Raw genomic sequence first — 26,265 nt, forward strand, 5'->3', positions numbered from 1 at the left:
ATGCAAAGAAGATAATTTAATGAGATGGACGTATTTGATTTTCATTTAAAAGTTTTTCCATACGCAGATCTATTTTAGAAACACACAAATTCAAATTGTTTTCAAATTATAAAAGACGATCCTTATATTTAGTTTTTAGCGAAACCATGGACGAAAAACCCTTTTCATAGAGGTAGGTCTTGGCGAAAGGGTATATTTCATATTTTCAACGCTTCTGTAACGAAATTTCCATGTTTACTTCGACGAGCAAGCCAAAAAATATCTAAATCTTCACATGTGAATTGTAGTTGTAATGTTTGATCGGCAGACATATCGCTGGTCTTGAATCTTAACCGGTAATTTAGCAGTTGCAATAACGTTTCCACTAAATGGATTCAATACCAATACGGTTTGAAATACTTCTCCGACTAAATTTGTAGCTCACGTAAATGCATTTTCATGCTATTCATACTGCAGTGAATAATAGTGTCTTCATTAAAAATTTTCTCAGTGTAATCGGAAGCGACTGGAAACATATCAAAATGTTTGCTTTGCAGGCGTATAATCCAGATATCAAGCTTCTTAATGAAAGCATGAACTTTTTTTATCGTTAATAAAATGTTTTTATCGTGTTCTTTTAAAATCACATTCAAGTCGTTTAAATGCGATACCGCATCAGCTAACTAAGCCAACAGCAACATGTACTCGTTTATCTGTAAAAATATTGAGAATGCAGTTTGTTTATCCTAGTAAAATATTATTAATTCAATTCGCAGTTCCAATAATCGGGTTAACACTCTCATCCGCGGTAACCATCTGAATTCTGTATGGAAAAGTAGAGAATTTTTTCTTTCGCCCTTTTCATCGCATAGTTACCAAACAGCCTATTCTCTAATGGTCAACTTTTAATAAAATTAAACATTTTTACAGCTTTACAAAGAAAACAAATTTTTCAAAGAAAACAAAAATCTCATTTTTTGGCATATTTTTTGTAGCAAGAACATGTCTCTGAGGAAGCAGTGCGTCCGTTCCGTCCTTGATATAAAACAATGTTTAATTTTTTTTCAAAAATCCACTATTTTTTTCTATTATTGCCATTGCATCATCACTACATACTGCGATACATTTTTTCCAATCTAATTTATAGTTTTTAGTAACTTCATAAAAAAAACATCAAAAAGATACCTTGTTGCACGACCAGGTACTGATTTGCAAAACGACATATTTTCTTCGATCAATCTGTCCCTATAGCATTCATATCTCACAAAATATAAGAACGGAGAAATGTGTGCCACAGCTGTTGATTCATCAAATTGAATACTACTAAAAAATTCACTTGAACTCACTTGCTGAATTATGTGATCGCGAACATCTGTACCAATGTCATCGATTCGCCTTGATATTGTGTCATTAGAAAGCGGATTTTTAAAAAAATTTTTGCTTCTTCCACGCCTATTAAAACACGGACCATATCAATTGCAACAGGTAAATATGAGGTTTTTACTACGATTGTATGGGGTTTGGACATTTTAGCTACTCTAAATGCTACGAGATAAGATGCTTCAAGTATACTTATCAGTACAGCTTGATTTACAAATAGAAGCTTATTGATTTCTCAAAGTAAGTAATTTTATTTCGAAAAATTTCAAGGGTTTGATTTTATGATCCGGATGTTTACTTTCCAAGTGTCGAATTAATTTCGATGGCCTCATGCTTTCATCGGAGAGGACCTCTAACAAAGCAACGCTCTGTGTCTTTCCATCCGATGACAAAAAAATGTAATTTACATTACTGTCATTGTACAATCTTATCTTTTTACCATTCGATTCACCGTCTGTAGATGATACTTAATTTTTTTACAAATTTATCCATTTTGCATAAGAATTTAATTAATAACATTTTTTGACCGCACACTAAAACCCTAAACCTCAATTATTATTATTTTCAATAAATTACACTTTTAAAAAACTTAAAGGCACCAGACGCACGCTTCGCATCGAACTAGACGTTATGCAATTCCTTACGCCTCTTTTACCCTGCTGACAGCACGACCTTTTCAAACGCATCATACGCATGTTCGAATATGACGCTATCACAGTGAATATTATGCAAGCAGATCAAATTACAAGGAACATATACACATCAAGTTGGAACCTGTAAATTGCTCATATCTGTACACTTTATACGTGCATGTTCATACCGTAGCAACCAACGCAGCTAAATAATTTTAATTAGATTCCATTGGGTTGTGGTTGGCGGGTTAGCGAAATATTCATTATATATCTTTTTTACTTTTTGGGGTTCCTGGAGCTAAAAGATTGAAAAACACTGTTCTAGTCTTTCTGTTTTACAACAAAATAAGCTTTCCATTATGTTAACAATTTTTAAATTATTTTTAAATATTTCATTCCTATCTCAGATTTCATAATACAATTCTATAGTTGAGTTAAAAAAAAAAAATTAACATTTATTTAATCCCATAATTTTCTTTAAAATTGTTGTCTCTCGTATTTACTTATTAATTACTTTTATTTTTTGTAAGTTATCTAAATTAAAATTCTTAAACAAACATATTACAATATTTCTACACTATATTTCAGTTCTACACTATTAATGCATATATATATATATATATATATATATATATATATATATATATATATATATATAGTATGCAGTAGTATCCCCACGTCACGGCTTCGCCCTCGCTGAATGGTTACTTGAGTTTCCCGTCGAGGTCAATTTTTATTTTATTTTTTTTAATGTTTTTTAGTCAATTAACCAAAGGCAGGTTCAGCCAGTCGCATCACACACACAGTCACAATGACAGTGGCTGTGTTGGTTGAACGGCCGCGCCGTACACCGTCGCACCCCTTAAAAACTCGAAATTCATGAAAACCCGAAAATTGTTTAGATTTTTATCTGAAGTGTATTTGAAATCCCCAATCTAGTGAATATCTCATTTATTGTAGTCGAAAGTGGGGAAAATTTGTAATCATTGTTCAAATTTTGTTTACCTTTCTTCACCCCTTTCAAAGGTGAATTTCAAAAAATATTACATATTTACATGAAAAATTACATTAAAAATACAGTTGATATCTTCATTTGTTACCAAGAAATAAAAAAAAAGTAAATTTCATTTTACTTAATTTTAACCCTTAAAATCATATTTCTCATATTTTCAAACTAATTTCTAACTCTATACTAATCTTCAAACTCTATTCTCTCTTTCAAACTCATATTTTTTTAATTTCAATAAAATCTTTTCTTAGTGTGCATTTACACCGTAAGAAGAACATGTATCCAAATTTTCATCAATTTATCTTTATAAATGATATATATACACAGAATGTTTTTAAAATTGTGAGCTGGCTATACTTTTTCGGATTCTACTTGTAAAACTAAACAAAAAATATCCTTAGGAAAAACGGTAATTTCTCCTTCGTTCTCTTCCTGTCCGACATTTTATTATTCTTATATAAAAATTTATATCTCAAGTTCGGATAGAGAAACCACATTAATATTTCGTATGGTAATAAATTTTTAAATTAGCAAAATATTAGGACTTAAATACTTTCACAAATTACAAAATGGCGACCATGTTTATTTTTCGATCCGTTATATGTCCGTAAATATTAGTTTTATCAAATTGTATATTTTGATAAAATATTAAGCCCTTTATTTTGAACAAAAAAGCATTTTATATTTTTAAATCGGTTAACAAATAGCTGAGTTATGGCAGAAAATTCATGTTGTAATTTTGTGTCTGTTTTCATGTCCTCCACTTTACGTTCAATTGAAATGAGAGATAAAATTGCCATTTTTCTAGAAGAGGAAAACCGAGCGGAAGCCGAGAAGTTTCGAGATGGTTTATTTGTGACGGAATTGAACTACTTGGTCGGCATATTAGAGAACCTTGAATCTTCAACTAAAAGGAGAAAATACACATATGTTGGATACAAGCGATAAAGTTAATGCTCTTTACAGAAAATTGGAATTGTGGAACAGAAATTTAAAGCAAAAAACCTAGAAATGTTTGCAAACATGGATGGTGTTAAAACTTACATGGCTGAAGAACAACATGTAAGATTTGTTTTTGTAACAACTGAAAATCGTTTAGCCATACTGGCCAAGAATTTTAAATTTTCTTGCTGACGACAACTTAGTAGCAAGTTACGAGTGAGTAGGGATCCATGTCAAAATACTCCCGAAAAAGAAATCTTCATAGATTCACGGCAAGTCATAAGACAATTTAGTAATAAACCGCTCTTTGAATTTTTAGCAAGGGTGGATGATGAATTTTCTGCACTGAAAACAAGAATTTCGTATACTATTACCATTAATATTGAGTATCTGTTTCTAATATTAACCCTTCCTTCAAAAACCTTAGCTCTGCAAGACAGGCCCAAGGGAGTCAATAATAATTATTAAACTTCTTTTTAATTTAGTATTGATAAGTTAATTATTAAATACATTGTGCAATACGCATACGATCCTATTTAAAAGTTTATTATATGTATATTTAAAGTGTAAATGCGTAATGTGTGTAAATGTGTATTTTATTATTTATTATGTCAGAATGTATTTTGTTTTGCTTTCCTTTCAGCAAATTAATAATTTTTTTTAATATTTTCTTTTCGATATGCTGTGTCCCCCCTCATTTATCACGGCCCCTAGGGGGGGCGCCCCACAGGTTGAGAAACATTGCTTTAAATGAACGGTAGATTTTTCTTACGAAATCACGCGGTTAAATAAGCGATTTAACTTATATTCACAGAAGAAACTTTGATTTCTGAAGTGACCGTTTCAAGAAAAATCATAGAAATAAAATTATTTTACGGTTTTGTATGAATCGTTTTGTTGTTAAACCGTCAGGGTAAAATTGAAATCGCGGAAATATTTGTAAATCACTTATTAGCTTAACAATACTTATAAATTAATAAATTTAAACGATACTAAATAGGACCGAAACATTTCATTTACACTTAATTTAAATAATTTCATTCGCATTAAAAACACGGTTATCGTAAAAAATATGTTTTTAAAAGTAATAAGTACACGATCGCCACCTACACGATTACACGATTCCAGCGGATTGTATGTAACGATACGTTTTCATTTCATTTTTAAAGAAAGAAATAATCAACAAATAACCGGGGAAATACTCAAAGCTGTTCCATCTCAAAAGCTTTTGCAATAGTCACATCGCTCAACTCATGTTATTTTAAGCTACTGGATGCAATTTCGATTTATAACGTTTTATTAATTTCTGAAATATTTAATTTTTTTCGTCGTGTAAATATATTACTACAATAATTTAACCGCTATAGTAGAGTTATATGTGAATTGAGAGTGTAGACACTGTTAAATTCTTCTACCAATTATTTTGATAGTTAAAATAAAATAATCGTAACTTTATTTTTCTTTAATCGCATTTTATTATTTTCGATCCGTATATAATAATTATTTAATATCATTTTTATAACGTTAAAATGACAAAATGATATCGACTGATCGAAGACATCATTATAGATCTCGAAATCTAAATCTTTCAGAAGAATAATTTTGATAAATCTATTATTATTCCGTTCCGTAAGTTAATGCAATGAATAGTAAAGTAGCTCAATATTTATCGTGGAAAACCACATTCCAAGCTTATACAGAATAATTTCCTATATTCTCTACTTTAATCGGTAATCTGCTGCATATTTTTCCAAAAATAATTTTAATATAAAATAAAAGAAAAATATTTTGACCATTTTTATGCGGATGCTATGTATCTTTCTCCATTTTGGAAAAAAATATTTTTCATTACATCTTCGTAATTTACCTTCTATAAAATATATTTTGACACGAATAAATTAATTTAGAATATAAATTAAAATTGAAGTGTTTACCTTACGAGTAAAAAAAAATTTCATTATGAATTTTTTGGAACGCGAGAAATATTTTTCGAATCTTACTATAATTTTTTATCAATTTTAAACGCATTTCGTAGTTAAACTTTCGTAACATTAATAGCTGAAAACTTTTTAGTTAATTAAACGAGAATTAATTCTCATAAAATTGTGTGTTAAAAATACTCGTATAACAAAAAACAGAAATAGATTTTAATATACTTTAATAAACTACGACCATCTTTTATAAAGAATTACAAATTCTAAAACTGAACTCCTCCGTTTTATACTATGCAGTTAACGTTTCCTACAGCTAAAAAATCTATACTATTATATAGAAAGGAAAAGGGTTTCTGTTTGCTGGGGATAAACAAAAATACTTACTCGATCAATCGTAACCAAATTTTTACTCATATTTTTTGGCATTACTGAGATGGTTTTTAGATATATTTCACCTCGAAAAATAAATACATATATGTCGTAGCAGAGATTTGACAATTAAAGCACAAACTTTAATGAATTAACGAACTGTGAACTGTGAGTCTCTATCACTGTGTGAGCTGGGTTTGCACTGAAAGATACGAATCAATCCAATGGTTAATAATACAAAAATAACATAATTAAATCTACGTTAAATAAAATAATATTAAATAAATTTTTGTTTAACAATTGCTTCCCCTGGGGACTACGTGAAAGGCTATATTGGTGAGGTATGAAAGCACCTCGTGCGAGGCTAGGCTAATCATTACCATCAACTGATAACAAACGGGGTGTCCGTGGAGCGCTGTTTTGGAAGGTGCAATTGGGTGCTCTTATAATATCTTTGCAAACAAACGTTCGATTTTCAAAATTCAAACGGGGTTTTTGTTAGTAGGTTGAAAGCTAACTTTTGTGTGCATCAGATATACTCTCGATCTAACAGGTCACGGTTATTCGGAAATGTTATCTAAAAATAAAAAATTATTTATTAAAATGTGTAAATATTAAATTTGCCGTTACGGTGCTGTACTTCTCATTCGGACCGCTAGGTGACGAGCCACTAAATTCTTACGCTACTTTCTTATAGCGAGCCACTACCAATTATTTTTCAGTAGAGATATTTTCAATAGAGGTCTTATTGAGACTGAAGACAAATTATCGTGAGTGATTCATAATCAACGCCAAGCAAAAACTATGGAAGATAAATTAATGAAAATTTGTAATATATTCGTCTTACGGTGTAACTTCACATTAAGAAAGGATTTTTCGAAATTCCGAGTTTAAAAAGGGTAAAATGGAGTAACAATAAAATTTACTATGTTTTTTAATTTCTCAGTAACAAATGAAGATATCAGCTTGATTTTTTTGTCTGTGTAATTTTCAAGTGGACTGCATTTTTTTTAAAAGCATACAGTTAAGTAATATTACATCATTAATAAAATTATTGTTTATTAATTTCCTTTCTGTTTATTGGGACTGATCTCTTTTACTACCTCTAGCATTCGGTTTCTGTAGCGGATGAGTGATGTACAATATATTTTTATTATATTTTATTGTTTTCCGTATCTTCATAAGAATTAAATAAAGTAAGAAAACGATTGTTATTTAAACCGACCGAAAGAGATCAAACGATAAAAATGATCTACGTGTAAAATTTCTATCTTTAAGATTATAGGATTTAATGTCATCTTTAAGGCCTTAAGATTTATTTCAAATATATCAGAGTAAATCGAGACTGTGCATGTATATTGTCGATAATTTAAAGTAGATTTTTTTAATCCGGTAGCGATAAATAATATCGCGCATCGCATTTATGTAGTGAAGCCGATATATCCGTTCTAAAACGTCTATAATTGTTTGCATGTCCATCTTTGAGGCCCGAGATAGGAGATTCATTAGTAGAAATGAGCGGGGGAAATATTCTGCGGTTTTTTTTACAGTCTTGGATATGATATGCGGGGGGCTATAAAAAACAAAATAGAGACGCATTACCAAGAACAAAAAAATATACGCGCGATCCGGTAGAATAGGATATCGCATGGAAAGGGTTACTTCGGCTGCTGTACGGTTGCACGGCAGGGAAGGACGGACGGATGTAGATCGTAAGAATGATGGAGGGTTAAGCGCGGGTGTAGTGGTGCGGGCTTGACGTTCGAAATCTGTTTCCATTTGCACCAGAATATCTCTTCCTTCAGTTACTCGATAGCCTCCCTACTGGTTTTTATGCGCTACGAATAAGGGTTGTTTTTTGGGATCCGGTTGTAACTCGGTGAATGAAGAGCCGAGAGTGGCCGGAGTGAATTTCTACTTATCTCATATTATGTCCCTTTTATATTCTATCTCATTCCCTTTTCTACCCCTTCGTTTTCTTTCATTCAGGCTGTTTTAATCACTTAAGAATACAATAATCGTGTGCACGCATCTCTCTCTTCCTGTACAACACTTACACTCGCTCTTTCTTTTTCTACTTTGTTTGTGCACAATTTTGTGAAAATGTAATCTTTATGTTCATAAATTTTATTACGGCCTATAATATTGTTTATCGTCAGGAATTTCACAAGTATATACAGAACTAATCATAAGACCTTCCATTAAGTAATATATAGCAGCTACAGCTTACCCTACAGATTCAAATTAATAAATGAATTAAATTCAAATGATGAGACAACCCGTTCCAAGAACGGGGAAATGGACGATTTGAAAAACGTTTTGGTTTTTTCACTAAATACGAAATTATTTTTAATTTAAACTTTTACTTAATAAAACTTAAAATGTACTCGTATTTATTTAGAAATGCGGATCATGTGTTTCTTTCAACTACGATCCGGTTTGATGTTTTATTTTTCAAATTACGTTCAGGATATGTATGGGAATAATTAATACATGTAGCGCCTTAATCATTTTCTTAGATTTGATTGCTTTCTTATATCGTCTTAACAAATATTAAAACTCGAAATTTCTTAAAAATAGCTCACTAAAATATTTTTTTAATTATCAGCAAGAGTTGTAACTATTAATTCATAATTTTTTATTGCAATTTCTTCGTTCCGAATGTACTTTAATCTAAATATCATGCGGAAAAATTCAAAGCCCGTAAACTTTGTCGACTACTCTACTGCTTTCTTAAACGTTATTTTCAGTTTGTCGGTTATAATACATTTTAACAACGATGGTATCTACCGTAAAGATTTTTATTATAATTTCTACAAATATTTATTTTTAGTTATTAGTAAAGAGCCCCCACCCGTTTCTAAGCAAAAAATTATATATTTGTGTAATTTTTAATATATATTTATAATTGCAGACGCTTGGTAATTTACTAACGATCTTTTTAATCGATTAAGCCATAAAACAATTGTTAACGTATACATTTAGTAACTTAACATTCGGCACGGGATAATGTACATAGTACTCGTATTTACACATAAATTAATACATACATTAATGAAATACATACCATCTTTTCCTCAAAAACTTATTTATATATTTTTAATATTATAAGGATTTATATACTGAAATAAATTCATTTTCTTTTATAATTACACTTCTAAATACACAATTTAGTTTTGCACAATAATTGCAAAACAGTAGCCATTCATTTCAACATCTTTTTTCTTTTAAATATAAAAAAAATTCAATTATGATTTTAATTAATGTGCATGAGAATTTTTTTAAATTTTCATTTCTTTAAATTACGTCGTCTTTATATTAAAAAGTAATAAACAATTTTCTTGAAACAAAAAAAATTACTTATAACTTCTTATAATTTAACAAACGTTAAAGAAATGAAGTTCCACTTGCCTGGCGAGAACAGGTGATTTCCGTGCCTCAATTAAAATTGTAGGTTTCCAGATGGTTGAAAGCAGTGGAGTGGTATGTGCATTTGAGTGCGAGTGTAAGTTTATAAGTATGTGTGTGTGTGTGTGTGTGTGTGTGTGTGTGTGTGTGTGTGTGTGTGTGTGTGTGTGTGTGTGTGTGTGTGTGTTTGTCCGTCGGTCACTGACTTCATACTCTTTTGCCGTCATTATCTTTTACTTTGTTTTTATTATGCTTCTTTTAATAATAATTGTAAGTTTTTTTTATTATTATCATAGTTCTTATAAAAAATTCTTTAATTTCATTCAAATGAACAGTGAAATATGTAGGCTAAAATAGACAAAAACATTGTACTATGAAGGGTCCCAATATTAATGAACTGTAAACTTACCTTCTGCATTATCCCTTGCTTAGAGTACCATTTAATAAAAACGGATAAGGCCGTATAAATAAATCAGTGTGTGATTGTTTTAAGAAATAATATATTAACAGTAATCTAGAGGTTTCCAGGAAACAGATATTTCGAAGTTTTCATTTATTAATCGTGTTGGTATTTTATTATTTTAAACTTTTAGATTGCATCGTAAAAATGTTCAATTTAATTACATCTCAAAAATTATTTAAATACATTATTCTAACCTCAATAACACGTTTTTGTAATATAATTTACATATTTAGTAGCTTGCAAAGTGCAAAATATTTGATCTTTTAATGTTTTGTTCGGTTCATCTTTCTGTTTTGACCACAACAATCCCTTCTATCTCATAGAGTCCCTAACTAATCCCCCTACAACCCCTTAGCGACCAATATTCTCTCTCTGGTTACTTCCGATGAATTCCGTCTCCCTTATCGCTTAACTTAATATTAACAGAAATAAATATATATAAAGGGCCTGTACAACGTTTACTTAAAAATTATCGTAAATTAAAGGGCTTTATAATGTCGGAATTATTCGTCAATTTTTTGACGACGTAAACAAAATTTTTTTTTTAATACAGTGAACATATATAAGATAAGAACAGAATTATGACTAGATATAAACAGCGATGTATCTTAAATGGATATAAATATATAGTATGTATAAAATACACGTATATTTTTTTTTTATAGACGGTTAGAATAACAATTTGTAACATGAAAATATCCCAATTAAACATTTTCTTATTAAGACTTACCTCATTTCTCTATACAATCGCCCTCAAAATTTGAACTAGCATCCGCGAACCTCAAAATACCGTCGTCTTAGTCCGTTCCGCCGGTCTATTTAATCATACCTGTACCCGAATTTGAACCCCCAGACCTCATTTTAGTCTAGATCTTTGTATACGATTTTTTTAAAAGATTATTCTCAAAATATTTCGAAAATCAATTATTCTAAATCGGAATCGGTAACTCAACGATTTTTTTATTTCGCTATCGACTCACTTTTTCCCCCGGTAGCACCACGTCATGCATTCGTTCGTTTTATCATTCGGAAACATTTCACAGCATTCTCGTACATCTTTTCATTAACGAAATTATATGACGACAAATTCTCTACAATCTTAGTCCAAGAAACATACCGATGCTCAAATTTCATAGTCTGATGCGACGCCGAATGTTCTATTTATTTTAAAACTTTACGACTTACACATCTATGACCGCAGAGAAGTGCGAAAAGCGGTAAACTGCAACAATGTCGACGAACCGGTCGACTTTCAGTCCCGTATGTATGTGATCTCAACAATAAAAATTACTGAGCCGTTATACATTTTAAGAATGCTCTCATGTATCGAGAAGTTGTTGTATACTCTCATGTATACCTCGATAAAGTTGTTGGAAAATTTAACGGCATCGGCTAGGGATGGTTTTTATAAAATATTAAATATTTTTAAAAAATCAAATATATTAAATCACTTAATGTAAAGATTTTCACTGATTTAATTAATTTGACTGCTCTATTTTTTATAAGTAGGAGTAGTAATGATTATCTATAGCTTTTCTTAAACTCACTACGGCTTTATTTGATTTAAAACTGACAAATTTTTTTTAAATAACATTTATATTTAGTGTAAGATTAACACCCGCTTAGAGCCTTTCTTCCGAAGTAAATGTATCGTAAGTAAAGTACAATAATTAATGCTAATAAAATGAAAAAAGTTCATAATGATAATTTACGTACAAATATTTTTAAGTGAAATCGATTTAAAAACAAGAAATATTAGCTTATAAATTTCAGTTATGTAAACACATTCATTTAAACAGCAAAGATTCAACAATACCTGGAGACTCATACTATTTTACACATTTTTTTCTTTGCGTGCAAGTGCAATTTAACAACAGCTTTGCAACCAAAAATAATAGCCACCTTTTTTAATGATGAAATAAAGTCATTTAAGTAAACTTAAATGATTTTTGTGCAAGTTTTGAAATTAATAGATAAAAAATACAAAAGGCTAAAAGCGTACATTTTATACTTAAAATCATTATTACAAATTGTTATTTTAAGGAAATAAATGCTCTATACGAGATACAGTCAAATAAAAAATAATTGTGAATTAATAAGCGCATTCGCTCGGTATAGATTTCTTAAACCTCTATTATTATATTCTTATAAGCCCTTCAATTAATTTAAAATTCCTACACTTTCATATAGTACAATTATTATGCTCGTATTACAGAATTAATAATAACCCGTGAGAAGCAAGGACGGAACATCAATTTAATTAGTTAAATCGTACGATTAGTTAATTAATTAATTAAATATTTCGGATATTGCAGGTAATATTTTTTTAACATTCATTAGAACTCCTTTGCTTTTAAATCACGGACTTTCATCGTCGGGCTCATAATCGTTGTCGGTGTTGCCCATTCCCATATTACTAATAACAAACTATTAAACACGTTTTATAACAATAAAATAATAACTGGTTTATAATAATAGATGACCAGAAAAATATGATTAAATCATTCAAAAAACCGAGGGACGTTTTTTAGAAATGCTAATCGTTTAAGTGTGTATGAGAAACAAGTAACTACCACGATAAGGACCGTTCCTTCATATAAAGATTATAGCACTAGGTAATATAATTCCGGATCTAGAAAACAGTCTTGGCTAGGTGTATACCAATTTTTGATTGTTTTACCCGAATTTGATTTTTTCACGATACGATCTTTCGTTTACGGCAAAACGTAAACGAAAAACCTTTCGTTTCTTCCGTTTCCCTGATCGCAATGAGTACAAACAATAATGATGACACTCTAATGAAGATGACACTCGCCTGATAAGAGTCGGGTCCGGGTGAACGGTTTATCGTATAATTAGATATATCCACAACCGAATGAATTCTTGGAAAGGGCGGTAGATTTCATAAAGGGAATCTGAAATCGTTCTCGGACGGGTGTTTAGAATCTTGAGGTGAACCTGCTTTTCCTGCATATATTAGAGCCGGACGATGAAAAGCAGTCGACAGCTCTTCATATTCCGAGTAAAGATAAATTCCGGTACTTTCAAATAAAATGCGGGCGAGATGGGAGTATACAACCTAACGGGACTTCGGGGTACCGGTTTGAACGGATTTGTTCTTCTTCACCGTATATTTTTTATCTTTGTATATTATCACCGTATTCTTTGTTTTACCATATCTTTACGGTCAATCGTTTCTTTCTTTGTAACTATTCCTTTCCCTTATTCTTGATTTATTCCAAACCTTTATTATTCCAGGGTTAAAGGTAAACACATATTCGTTTTTTATTAAGTGTTTGAGCATGTTTTCAGCTATTACGTCTCGTTAATCTATGCACGATTTAATGGGAACGGCTTGCCTACGAACCGATACTGGGACTAAAGCTGTGGCATTCGTTTATCTGATGGCCGTCAAAAACCTGAGAACCCGAATCGGGTAAAGTCGGGCATCCTGATCCCTTTCAGTAGATTCATATACACATACAAAACTAGATGTTCGTAAATGAAACTCTAAGAATAATGGTAGTAAAAAATATAAAGATACACTGCAAGAAAAATAACTGTTTAGGTTTGAAGTTTTTTCCATGTTTTTCGATTTCGGCTTTTTCGAAAATTTATTATCGGTTCACAGTAGGGATGATTTTAAGATAATATGTAGACGGCATTAAAAATACATTTTACAATAATAATTATTATAAATTTAATTTGATTTAGGTTTTCTTTTCGAATAGTTTCTGATTAAAAAAACCCAATAATTCTTCCGCGCAAAATAAAATATCTACGGAAAGAATTTTACAATTTTTAGTGTTATATTTAAGTACGATACAAAAAAACTAACACGATCGGTAATAGTGAACAAAGTTTTTTCTTTAATTGAGAAGAGGGATGTTTGAATTTTACGTGGCAATTCCGAGGGGACTGCATCGAGCTTTATCTTTAGTAACGGAGTATATAGCGATGAATGGAAAAGTAGGGAGAAAGAATTAAGAAAAGGTAGGATAAGAAAAGATAAAAGGGAGGTGTTTAATATTTTCAAGAATAAATTATTTCTTATTTTTAAACGGAGAAAGAAAGATATACATCCAGTGAAATATTTCTTGGAAGAGAACAACAGAAATGAATATTATCAAAGATGTGGCAGCAATAGCAGCCTGTACATATAAGAGGGCTCAAAATAATTTGCATTAAAGTGCCGTTAAAATGTATCCCCTTAATTGCATCGAGGTACATTCAAGCTATAGCCAGCGTTCCTTTTTAATTTTACCTCATTAATGAAAATATCTTTATCAGAAATTCAATTTTAAATAAGTTTTAATCTTAAATTAGAATGATTTAACTTCACTTATGGCCATTAATCGTGGTTTTATACAAATATTTTAACGCCGTTTTTTTAGTATTTAATTCTAACCGATTATACTTTTTCGTTTATTAGTTTCATACTCAAACGAGTTAACTAAGATATATCTCTTCGAACGAGTAAAAAGTCACAATGCTTTCAAACGATCCCCATTATTGTTGTACGTAATCTCTTTTGAAAATGAAGCTCGCAAATTCACTTTCTCCCGTTATATATTTTTGCATAAATGTTTAAGTAAAGCGTTCTCTTCTTAACAAAATATATTGCATAGTGCAATAATTCACGAAGTCGAAGTGAAAATTTCTCAACTACTATTATCTTCGACACATAAATTCGGCTGTTTTTACTTTGACGAGCGTGAGTATATTGTTTCGTATTAACAATAAAATTTACTTCGCGTGGAAATCTAAATATTCATTTATAATTCGTATTTGTTTTCGCTAAAGGTTATTTTTTTAAATTTATTCGGAAAAATATTTTGACTTCGGCTCGCTCTGACAGAGAAAAGATTGCTGATAATTTATCGACCTAACATTTTAGGAAGGTAAAATTAACCGTAGAAGAAAAGATTCTGAGTAATATTTTTTACTTATAGAAAGGGAGCCTCAGAGAAAACTTCCATCAAATAAAATATTGAATGCAACTTACTCTTGTTAAAATAAAAAACCGTCATGTGTTTCGTTAAAATCTATTCTACCACTTTTGAGCTCATTCAATCGATTAGATAAAAGTTCGATTTGCGGGTACTGGATGAATCCATGTACAACCTGCCCGGCGGTTAAGGTAAGAAAGATAAATTTTATTGATACCGCCTATTGTTAGAGTATTTACTACGTTTTCTTAACCGTTCTATTAACCTGTTTTTTTTTTTTTATTGTTACGTACGCCTCAGAAAGGGCAGTGTTGGACTCGCAGCAGGTTCCGCTAGATGTAATTGAAACAACGTATGTGTTCCTGCGCCCTACCGACTAAACCTAACCACCTCACCAACTTCCCTCCACCACAGGCCCTGACCCGCAACAAAGCATTACTCAGCCCCGGGAGGTGCCTTTGAGCTCGGGGGATCAGGATTTCCCGTACTTCATCGCCATCTTCCACCTATTCAAGCCCGGATAAATGACGGCTCCACAGGGGGCTATCCATCCTCCCTCACTCACCGGTCTCGTTCTTCACCTCTTTCGTGTCTTGAGCTCTTCACACAGGCTGTTCCTGGAAATCAATCCTGATTTTCTAACTTGACGAAAATCCATATCAGCTATGTTTGGTCTGAACCCCAAATCCTATACTCTTCCTCCTTGGTTTTAAGTATTTCCGTCACTATCCTCACCACATTGGACCATTCTTGCTGTCTTCGCAACATAAACTCCGTAATGTTTGCAAGGATCAGCCCTTCAATATTGACTCCTCTCGTTGCTCCCTCCCACCTAGGAGAATCAAGATCACGCAAGATAGAAAAAAGTATCGGCCGATGGCCAGAAGCAACCTCATCATCCAGAACATTCCATTTCACTATTTCACTACATGTGGTCTACCTCTCTTAGAGATGGCCGTAACTTCTACAACCGAGCCGTGACCCCGACCAATAAAAGTGGGTACTCCAGGCAAGTTAACGGTTATCATCCCAACTGTCTCCAACATGGAGGCAAGTGTGTACCTACGCCTAGTAAACCTTAAACCTCCAAGCTCTACACATTCAGAATTAGGGTCTCCGGTTAGTATAACCGGTTTGCTCGGGTTTCTTAATATAGATTTTAAGCTATGAATGAATCCGTCAGAAGCATCATCACCGCAATTAGGAGAAACATAGGCAGAGACCAGGGAGCAAGTGGTAAGCTCCGCTGCCAGATAACCATCACCTCGGAATATGTTTAAAACCGCATGGAGACCAGAAATGTTACGGAAAGCCGCATCTCCATTTCTATCTACAAGCCAGCCCTCAGTGGCAACCACCTTTCTGTTTGGTTCTGTTATAAGTAAAATATTAACACCGCAACCAATGGCCAACTTCCACACTAAATCGTGAGCGGCCATGCTTCTATTAACATTAATTTGCAGGTTCTTCATTTTCGGCATCCTCGGCAGTTCCTGGCCCCCATTGTATGTCCAGATTCTCCGCAGACTGCACACCTTTTCTGCTCTTTACAATCTATTTTAATGTGGCCTTGAGTACCGCAATTAAAGCAGCGCCTTCTTCGATCCAGTCCTTTGCAGAGAACTGCCGAATGGCCACCCTCCTATCATCCAAAACACTTCGTTCCAAGCATTAGCTGCTCCATCCGACACGGCTGCCAACCAACAAGAAGTCGTTTAACTGTAGTCAGTTTACTGTCTTTATTAGGGGGCAGCATAATGGTGGCATTTTGAGTATCACCCTATGCAAATCTTAATGAAGTTATCTTGGCTAAGGTAGTACCATTAACGGACTTACTAACCGCAGCCAAGATCTCCTGTCTCGTGACCTCTGCATCGAAATCTTTAACGTGTACTGTAGTAAGTCTAAATGCAGTCTTATCAGCCACCATAGCAGTCGGCAGAACCGTCGTTATTCGTTTCTTAAGAGTTTGAGATCTTTTAGAACCCTCTTTAATCCGAAACTCCAGGTCATCACCTCTGCCCCGCCGTTCCGACAAAATATCCCCGGCCAGGTCCCCACCGACGGTTGTTTTAACCTTCCAAAGGAGGTCGGCATAAGAAAAACAACCAATCAGAAAAACAGGCCAATTAGAAAAAAAGCCGAACACAGAGCACAGAAAGAACACGTCAATACCGCGCGAAATCTCCAACTCAACTCCGTTCTATTAACATGGATTCAACTAAGGATCTGAATGAAATTAATGATCAAAAAAGGCAGCGAAAGTGCGTTGAAGAGCAGAACTTTGTTCCAAAATTGATATTGCTTGTAAATTGCGGTGGGAATATAGCGCGCGCGCGCGCTATTAACATAAAATATGATCGAAATGTGAGCTTTAGATAAATATCAAGAAAGTCCACATTCAAAAAGAACATAGAAAACAATACTTTTTTCGGTATAGCGCGTGTTCCTCCCGAAAATTAAAAAAATGTTGTGTGGGTTAGAGGCGTAGATTTTCAGATATTCTAGTTAGGTAACAACAGAATATACGTGGGTTGTCTGAAATGTTTTTAGCCTCAACATGAAGATGACAGCACTAGTCAACAAAAGTTAGGGAATGTATTCGCGCATACGTTGAAAGGTACTCATTAAAATTTCAGCCACTTTGGACGCTCAGTTGTTGTTTGATAATTGTTTGAGTAAGACATTGTAAATGTGTTTGTGAAAAAGGAAAATAAAGAATATTGTGCAGTGATTAAATACTTGCATTTAAAAGACAATAGGCCTACGCAAATTAAACCGTTTAAATTTTGAGGTAAAACATAATAATTTTAGAAGATTTCTGACCTTTTCTTTCTCAGGAGGTACGTTACAAAAGAAATTATTCTAATACCAAATATAAAATGTTCATCAGCTATAACTGCAGAGGCTTAGTTAAATTTTTCTTTTTTTTAATCGATCTCTCTTAGTAAATGTTTTGCTTACCATTTGTTTTACTTTTTTTTTTAAATTGCGTAATACATGTTTTTTAAAAGTTAAAAATGCATCGGTCATAAAAAGTATTTCAAAATTTATAACACCGAGAGAGCCGGTAAATTCATTTAATTACATTAAAACATCACCGTGACCCCTTCCCGTCAGGTGAGACACCGTAGTATCCCTGTTCCTTTCCCCGAGGAAAAAGCTTATAATATAATTTTTTGCAAAATATATTCTTAACTTTATTTTTCTATTATTATTTTCTAATATATATGTTCACTTTGTTTCCAGATTTCCCAGCTCGTTGAAGACGTTCAAAGGCTGCAATCCAGCATTGGCAAACTTCAAGAAAATTCTTCGAATCAAATCGCCCGTCTAGAAGAAGAATTAGAACATAAAAGACAACATATTTGTAGGCTAGAAGCCAGATTAGAAGCTCAGAGAGACTACGAAGATTTAAAAAGACAGCTCAGGTAGATTTATAATTTTTTATTTATTTCGATCGTTTTAAAGACATCAATTAATGTTTTTTTTTTTCTTTGACTTAATGTTTTGTATAAAAATAATTATATCGAGCATTAAAGTTCGCTAGAGTAATTCATAGTCGAGATTATAAAATCTTAACGAAGCAAAAGACTTTTGTGCAACAAAACTTAATGTTACTGTAAATAGAGGATGCTATTTTGTATTAGCCTTCATCTAGTAGGTAATGCTGAAAACATTTAAAAAATACAGAACTAAACATAATCTACAAGCGACCGGATAAAATACAGACGCGAATACTCTCTGAGGAGATTTAAGATAAATAAAATCGCTGCGATCGTATTCGATCAAATGTAACGGTGACAGCACACGAGAAGAAGAAATTTATATTCGCCTCCACACTAACTTTCATAAAAGTTATTTTTTAAGGGTGCCTTTCTTTTTTAAATGGTTCCAAAATGTAGTTTTAATACGAACAAGTTTCTCTTACAAGTTTCTCTGGTGGCCTATGGTCGTTCCACTTGATAATTTAACCCTTCGTTTTCTTTTTTGATACGCATTTGATAACATTTTTGGCTGTTATTTATTTATAAATTAAATTTATTTGACTAATTGATCGATTCCGTCTATTATTTCTTTAATTTATTTTTGACAAAGAATTAACAAAACATACTACTACAGATGAGAAGAAATATCGGATTACTTTGCAAGTTAAATTTACAATTATCAGGGTGCTATTTTCTTGGCTGATGTTTACAATAGGATTTTGAAAAAAAAAAATTTAATCGGTAAATTTTCTCTAATAAAACGAGAGAAAGATTAAATAAACCGTCTCTCTCTTTTATAGATACTAAAATTTTATTTTCTCTACACTATAAAGAAGGAATAAATAATTACAAAACTATAACGAAAACTTTAAGCCTGAGCCTTTGAAAATTATTTTCATAAATCAGTACCAATATAAAAAAACGTTAATTTTAAAATAATTTGTTAAAATTGATAATAGTTTGGGATATATTTAGTATTTGTTTCGATGGAAACAACTTTATATTTACGCCTATGGAAGTTCTATCAAATTCTTTGCGTCTGATGATACTTTTATAATTCTAAAATACAGTACTAATAATAAAAACATTTTGTGTATAAATAACACCCTTACACGACAACAGTCGTTTTATAAAATTTACACCGGGAACAGGTTATAAAAATAATTTTCAGCCGATATCAAAAAAGGAGGAATTTTTCGATTCGTATCGCGTACATATCTTTTTACGTACGTTTTGAAGCCTTACTTCGAACAAAATGAACTTATTTCTCAATAGTTCTTTATTATTTTGTAGAGTAAGTCTCTCTAATCGAGTAGTTGTAAATTTCTTTTGCGTAATATCAGAGAACGTTTTTTATTTATGAAACGTTATATTGACTTCACACATAATCTAAAAATATATTTTTCATATTTTTGTCTATATCTTCACTTAGTGCTCACCAACCATGTGGATTTGAAGCAATATCTGTTTCGGTTTCGCCTAGCGGCTGATGAGTTGTGTGTCTGCGGGAAGGTCTAGTCGAACAAGCATATGATGTTCGACTGCCCTCCTCTTGGGGAGACCAGAGACCGGGCCACCCTGGAACTAAGAGGTCAGGGGGAAAACTGGCCGCTCATAAACGGCGAGTCTGTGTGGCGAGAACCGCATTGTCGGACGGTGTGGGAGTTCCTCGATGAGGTTGCGAAGTTCAACCGTCATCGCTAGAGATTTTTAATTAATCTGGGTTTTTTGATTCCTATAGCGCCGCTGTGGGAAGTTTTTCCTGAGATAATGGCTGGCCACCAGCCAGATGCAAGCTCCAAGAGCTTGAAATGGTGGACAGGCACTAGTTGGCATACAGCGACCGAGGCGTGACAGCCTAAATTGCTGTCTTTTATTATTAACTTTAATGACTTTTAGTAATTAGTAACAAGGGGTGCGCCTTCCCGATCTAGATTTAGTTTGACAAGTGAGCGGTCGGGACACATAAGCGTGTGGTGAATAGCACCCTGCTTAATCCGCTCACGCTGATAGGTAGCTCACTAGGAGCTTTTAGATAACGAGGTCGCTAAACTGTTTTAGAGGCACAGTAGCCGTATCTTTGCACTGACATTTGGTCTATGCTCTAGGGCGACCGAATGGGGTGGTGGCGGGAGAAATGCCAGTTAACCCCAGAAAAAATATATCTTCACTTAGTATCAGGTTTCTATGGTGAAATGGTGTATAACCTTATATCATTCTGGTATTCAGATTACTTTCGGATGAAGATTCAAAAACATCAACGAGAAAATTTAGTCAGAAACTAATATAAATTATTGTATTTCGGAAAGCCTTTGCTCGTGGCGGTCTCGTTACGTTGTTTATCTGTATTCCTTTTCTTATTTTTATCGAGACCCAGGTTTTTAGACTTTTGGATTTCTTATGATCATCTTTTTTTCATAAGAGCTAGATTATTTTGCAGTTTTGTGCATATTTTTAAAATGGTAACAGAACCGACTTAATTCTCACTGTATAACACTTTTCCCAATATTCTTTCGATTTCGTTTTTTAAATCTTCGTCAAAATTAGAGTTGTCGGTAAAATAAAAAGTTAATTTAGAGCCGACTTCTGAAAGTAAAAATTAAAAATCTAAAGAAATTGAAAAAGCATAATTTTCTAATTTTTAGTGATTTTTGATGTAATTTTTGTTATTATTAATACAATTGTTTTTTTGTAACTAATATTGTAACCGAATTTTTTGGATAAAAACAGAACGTATTTTTATACCTAAAATAAATAAAAAATTTGGAAATTTATTGATAATCAATCTGAGATGAAAACCAGTTTTTTCCAGTTAACCGTCTATAAGAACCTTTACTAATAAATATACATTTGGGCTACAAAGGTTAAAATTATTTATTTTATTACGCATTGAAATACGATTGTTTATTTTAAAGATTTAATTTTTTATATTCTCAAACACCTGCACCTCCTTAAATATTTTTGGTCCTTTTTATTTCTGAGTTCTCAAAACGTTGTGCTACTGAATAATTCTTAAGAAATAAGTATTAAAAAGTTAAGAAGGTACGGCACTCGTCTTTTACAAAGTGCCTAGTTTTTCACATTATATATTTTTTTTTGCAACAAAATCATTGAGAAAGTTTATGGGATTTAAAAATGATTTTTTATTAAGTTATTTTATAGCTTTCCTTATTATTTTAATGTATTATTTAAAGATACCGATATGATATCGGTAACAAATAATCGAGATGCACAGTTTGAATCACTCAAAGGAAGGTCTAAAGTGTATTAACTACATAGCTCTCATCCTTTGTCGTAAGATACCAGAATTCTGGAGTTATTCTATGCTGGTTAGATCTGTAGGTATGTATGTATTACTTGAAATTACAATAAAACGATTTATTTTTTTATTTTTTTTTTTTTTTTTGAGTGTTAATGGCATCGATTACTAGTCGTTAGCCGTTTACCAGAACCAGGGACCGACTCTGTTCCTATTGACTTTCTTATTCGTAAGTTAAAGCTATATGGCTTTCTAAGAGAAATATTGCGTGGATAAATTAGTACCAGAAAAATAGAATTTTTCAAGTCAAAGTATCAGGTAAAGTCTCAAGTTATTACATTCCAACATCTGGCGTTCCACAATGATGTAACTTCGAGCCTGTATTATTTATATTGCAATGAAATCGGAAAAGGTATTAAGTCAAATATTTTAATGTTTGCCGATGATGCCAACTTATAATCTAAAATTAATAGTTGAGGACTTTATAGCCTTTCAAAAGGATATTGATATATTTTTTGTATGTCCCAAACGTAATGAAATGACACTAAATTTGGACAAGACAGTAGTGATAACCTACTCCAGGAAGAATTTAATGATGAAGTACCACTACCTAATAAATGATACGGTAATTCATCGTAATGTTTAATTACAAGATACTACACGGATGTAAGGATTTTGATATTTCTGTAGCGGATTAAGAGTGCCTTACGTAAATATTCGGAGTCACGAATTATTTGTAAATGAAGGCGAGATACTATGTCGCCTACGGCAAGATGTATTGTGATGGTCATAGATGTTTTTGACCAAAGTCTATGGTAAAAATAGTGTATTTGTAATCGTTTTTAAAAATAGACTTAAAGCCATAATGTTTTGTGACAATTAAGAATTGGTTTTAATTATATTGATGGTTTTTATATTTTTGACGAATTTCTTCGAAAGGATATTTTTTAGATTATATATGACATAAATCGATTAAATTGTTTAGAAAGAAACAACAAATGAAAGAAATGATACAAGAAATAAATAAAGTTATTATGTGAAGCGATTGATGTTGGATTAGTTTAGGATATAATCCAGTAATTGTTTAAGGTAGTTTGTTTTAGATTATTCCCCTTCCTATTTCCGGTTAGATAGGGTGCATTACACTAAGGAGCGTCTGTTCAGTTCTATTGCACCTTCTTCCGAACATTGGATAGTTCGCGTCGCTTCCCTCTATTAAAAGGGTTATCTTCTTGGAGAAATGTGGGATTTTTATAAGGAGAGATGTGGAGGCATCCTATTAGAGAAAAAAATCCAAAAAAAATATTATTACTATTGTTATTATTATTATTATTTTCATTATTATGAGTAAAAATCCCACGACCTGGGAAAAAGGATTCTCCTTATCGGTAATCATTATTGTCCTCCGTTTATCACCCCAGCTTATATTGAGAATTATTTTGATTCCTTGCTTCAACATTTAAATTTTTTTCCTATTAAATTGCTGTTCTGGGTAATTTTAATTTTCCTGATGTGTCCTGGTCGTCACTAAATTTACGCTGAAATATTAATTTTTATGTAAAAATGAAGTCCAGAGCTACTTTCTAATTTGTTGATCTCGTTTCTCTTAATGCATTTACGCCCGATCTGAATGGGAGTGTGGTTCCATCAATTCTTGATTTGGTCTTACAAATTGCTCTGTTGAGCTGAGGTCCAACGTTCATGGTTTTGTTAATCCTCATCATTTTCATCTTCCTTTTTCTTTGTTGTTAAAAGTTGTTCATTATGTTACAACTAAGGATCATGTCAGTTACAGAAATTATAAATTTGGAGATTACAGTCAACTGCTTTTACAAATAGTCAACACTCCATGATCCAACGTATTCGATTCTCCAGATATTGAGATTGCAACATCTCAGTTCCAGAGTATTATAAAAAGAGGAATTAGAAGAATTGTTCCATTGTCTTAGCATAAGAGAGGGAAATATCCGCCTTGGTTTTCGGGCAAACTTATTTGTCTCGTATAAAGGAAAATCAAGCTTATAGGAGCTACAAGACTTCTAGCACCCGGGGGAAGACACCCGCCTTGTGACGATTCCGGTCACCCCCCCCCCCCCGTTCAAGCTCTGATGGGCTTTAACGGGAAATGTTTCGCTCCAGTTTTGTCTTCCATTTTCTCCTAGAGCCTGTCTTTAGGCATGTTTCCTTGCATCTGGAAAAGCGTTTATTCATTCCGATTCCTAAGCCGGTTCTTCCTACTGATATTCGCCGACCGATCTCGGCCTTTTGTTCCGTCTCCAAAGTTTTAGAGCCTCAAAATTCGTCAATTCAACATGGTTTTATGAAAGGCCGTTCAACTTCAACTAACTCGGCCTGCTGTTTGTCTTTAGTCAGACCTGTTGTTCAGCACAGATCCCAATAATAGGTGGTCTTCTTCAATTTTAAAAAAAGCTTTTGGTGAGATGCCACACCTCCTTCAATTGAAGAAGCTCCTCAATTTGAACTGAGCGAAAACTATGTCAAATGGTTTCGCTTTTACTTGCATAATACATGTTTCTTCTTAAGATTCGGCGGTCTTACATCAATTCTTCATATTATGAAATCTGGTGTTCCTCAGGGATCGATTTTTGACTACTTCATTATTTATTATTTATTAACGATCCTTCTTCTACTATCGATTGTCAAGCCCAGCTGTATGCTGATGATCTGAAAATAAACATGAAGATTGACACAAAGTTTGACCATCAAGTTCTTCAAAACAATATTAAAATTTTTGAAGGTGGGCTCCGTCAAACTTTAATTCCGCTTAATATTAAGGCAATTATATTAGTTTTCTTTTCTAGAAAATTTAATATTTTATTTTTTGATTACTACTGCTCCTCTATTGTAATTGAAAGAGAATAGAGTATCAGAGATCTTTGAATTTTTCTCGTTAGTAAGTTCTCTGTAACTCAGTGCAAGGATGGTATCACCGGGAACGCGAGAAACAATTTGGGATTAATTCTGTGGATGGCTAAAGGTTTTGAACACCCGCTCAAACCTTTGTTTTATTATAAAAAGCTCTGGTGAGAAACTATCTCAAGTTTTCCACCACCAGTTGGAACCGCTCTAGTGTGCCTATACCTCTAATATGTTTGAGAGTGTGTAAAACCGATTTCTCTCCTATCTTCGGTGAAAATTTTGTCACGTTTTAGATTTCTCCATTGGTAATGTTCAGAAATAATTTAAATTACCATCTTTGACAAAGAAGAATAATATTCGACTGGCGTTATTTCTATCGTTTACTTACGGCAACCTTCCTGGAAATGCTTCTATCTTTCTTCGAGTATCTATCTCATCAATTTTTTTATCTTTTTACCAACAGCGAACGTTTTCCCAATCAACACACTACGGAAGTCGCTAGGAGATATAATTCTGACACAGATTTCTGAAAAAATGAGGAGAAAGAGTTTATTAAGTGGCTGCATGGCATTGTTAATTAGTGATAATTAAAAAAATATAACAAAACAAAACACTTATTAATATTTTATATTCTTTGCGCGAGCGCAGCATACAAATGATTTAAGAAGCTTTCATTTGTTTTGCTATTATTGTATCATACCTACTACTGTATCGTTACTATGTAATGATAATATAGATGCTATTCAGATACTCAGATTAGTTTCCTGCGAAGATTCAAGAAAATAGCGATTTTTTCTTTTTTTTTTAATAATAATAAATATATATTCTCATATTTTGGAGTCATAGCTCATGTTCGGTAGCCCTTCATGTCGTTTCTCTAAATTCGTTTTCTTATATTTATCAAGACGAAATGTTTTCGCCTTGCATTTTTTACAAACGGTTTTTTTCATGAAGGTGCGTTTTTTATTGCTCTACCCGAATTATAAATAAATAAAAAATCTACCTTGCATTTATCATATTTTAGTTACTTTTATTATTTAAAAAAATTAAACTAAAAAGTGTGACAAAACACATTTTTGAAAATATGGAAACCAACTTTAAAAAAATTATTATTTAAAAAGAATAATAATACCTCTTCGACTGTTCTTTAAATTTCGAATCGTTGAAGTCAGTGCGGAATTAAGGGATAGGAACTTCTAGTAGAACTGGTAACGACTATTATAGTTAAAAATTTCTAAAAGTATTATATATCGCTTTTTATTGGGGAATTCTTTTGTTAATATATCAGAAAATTAACAGATTTTGAAAAACGTTTAAATTTCCTACCTCTTCATCGTTATAATTTTGAAATTTTAAACAAATTGTAAAGAATATTTACAGACATGAATTTTAATTTTCCAGGTATGGTAGCACAGGGCAAAACGAAACTGATGTTAAAGATCATATTACACCGTCGGCTTTTTTGGGGGTTTTTCACGCTTAGCTATCTATGTCCGTTTATCCATAAATATCTTCGTTAAACAAATATTTGCACGAAAACTTCTATATCGATTTATATTTTGTTTATATCTTG

The 26,265-nt window shown here is 32.4% G+C and overlaps 1 protein-coding gene across 1 annotated transcript in view; it reads left to right on the plus strand.

The window, feature by feature from the left end:
- LOC142323234 (homeobox protein cut-like) overlaps positions 1–26,265 on the plus strand; it is a 293,478-nt gene that overhangs the window by 222,228 nt on the left and 44,985 nt on the right. The window contains exon 3 of the mRNA XM_075362598.1: positions 18,315–18,496. Coding sequence (XP_075218713.1) covers positions 18,315–18,496 — 182 coding nt within the window. The remainder of the gene's footprint in view (positions 1–18,314; positions 18,497–26,265) is intronic.

This window comes from Lycorma delicatula, chromosome 4 (genome assembly GCF_047948215.1).
Source record: "Lycorma delicatula isolate Av1 chromosome 4, ASM4794821v1, whole genome shotgun sequence".
Lineage (NCBI taxonomy): Eukaryota > Metazoa > Arthropoda > Insecta > Hemiptera > Fulgoridae > Lycorma > Lycorma delicatula.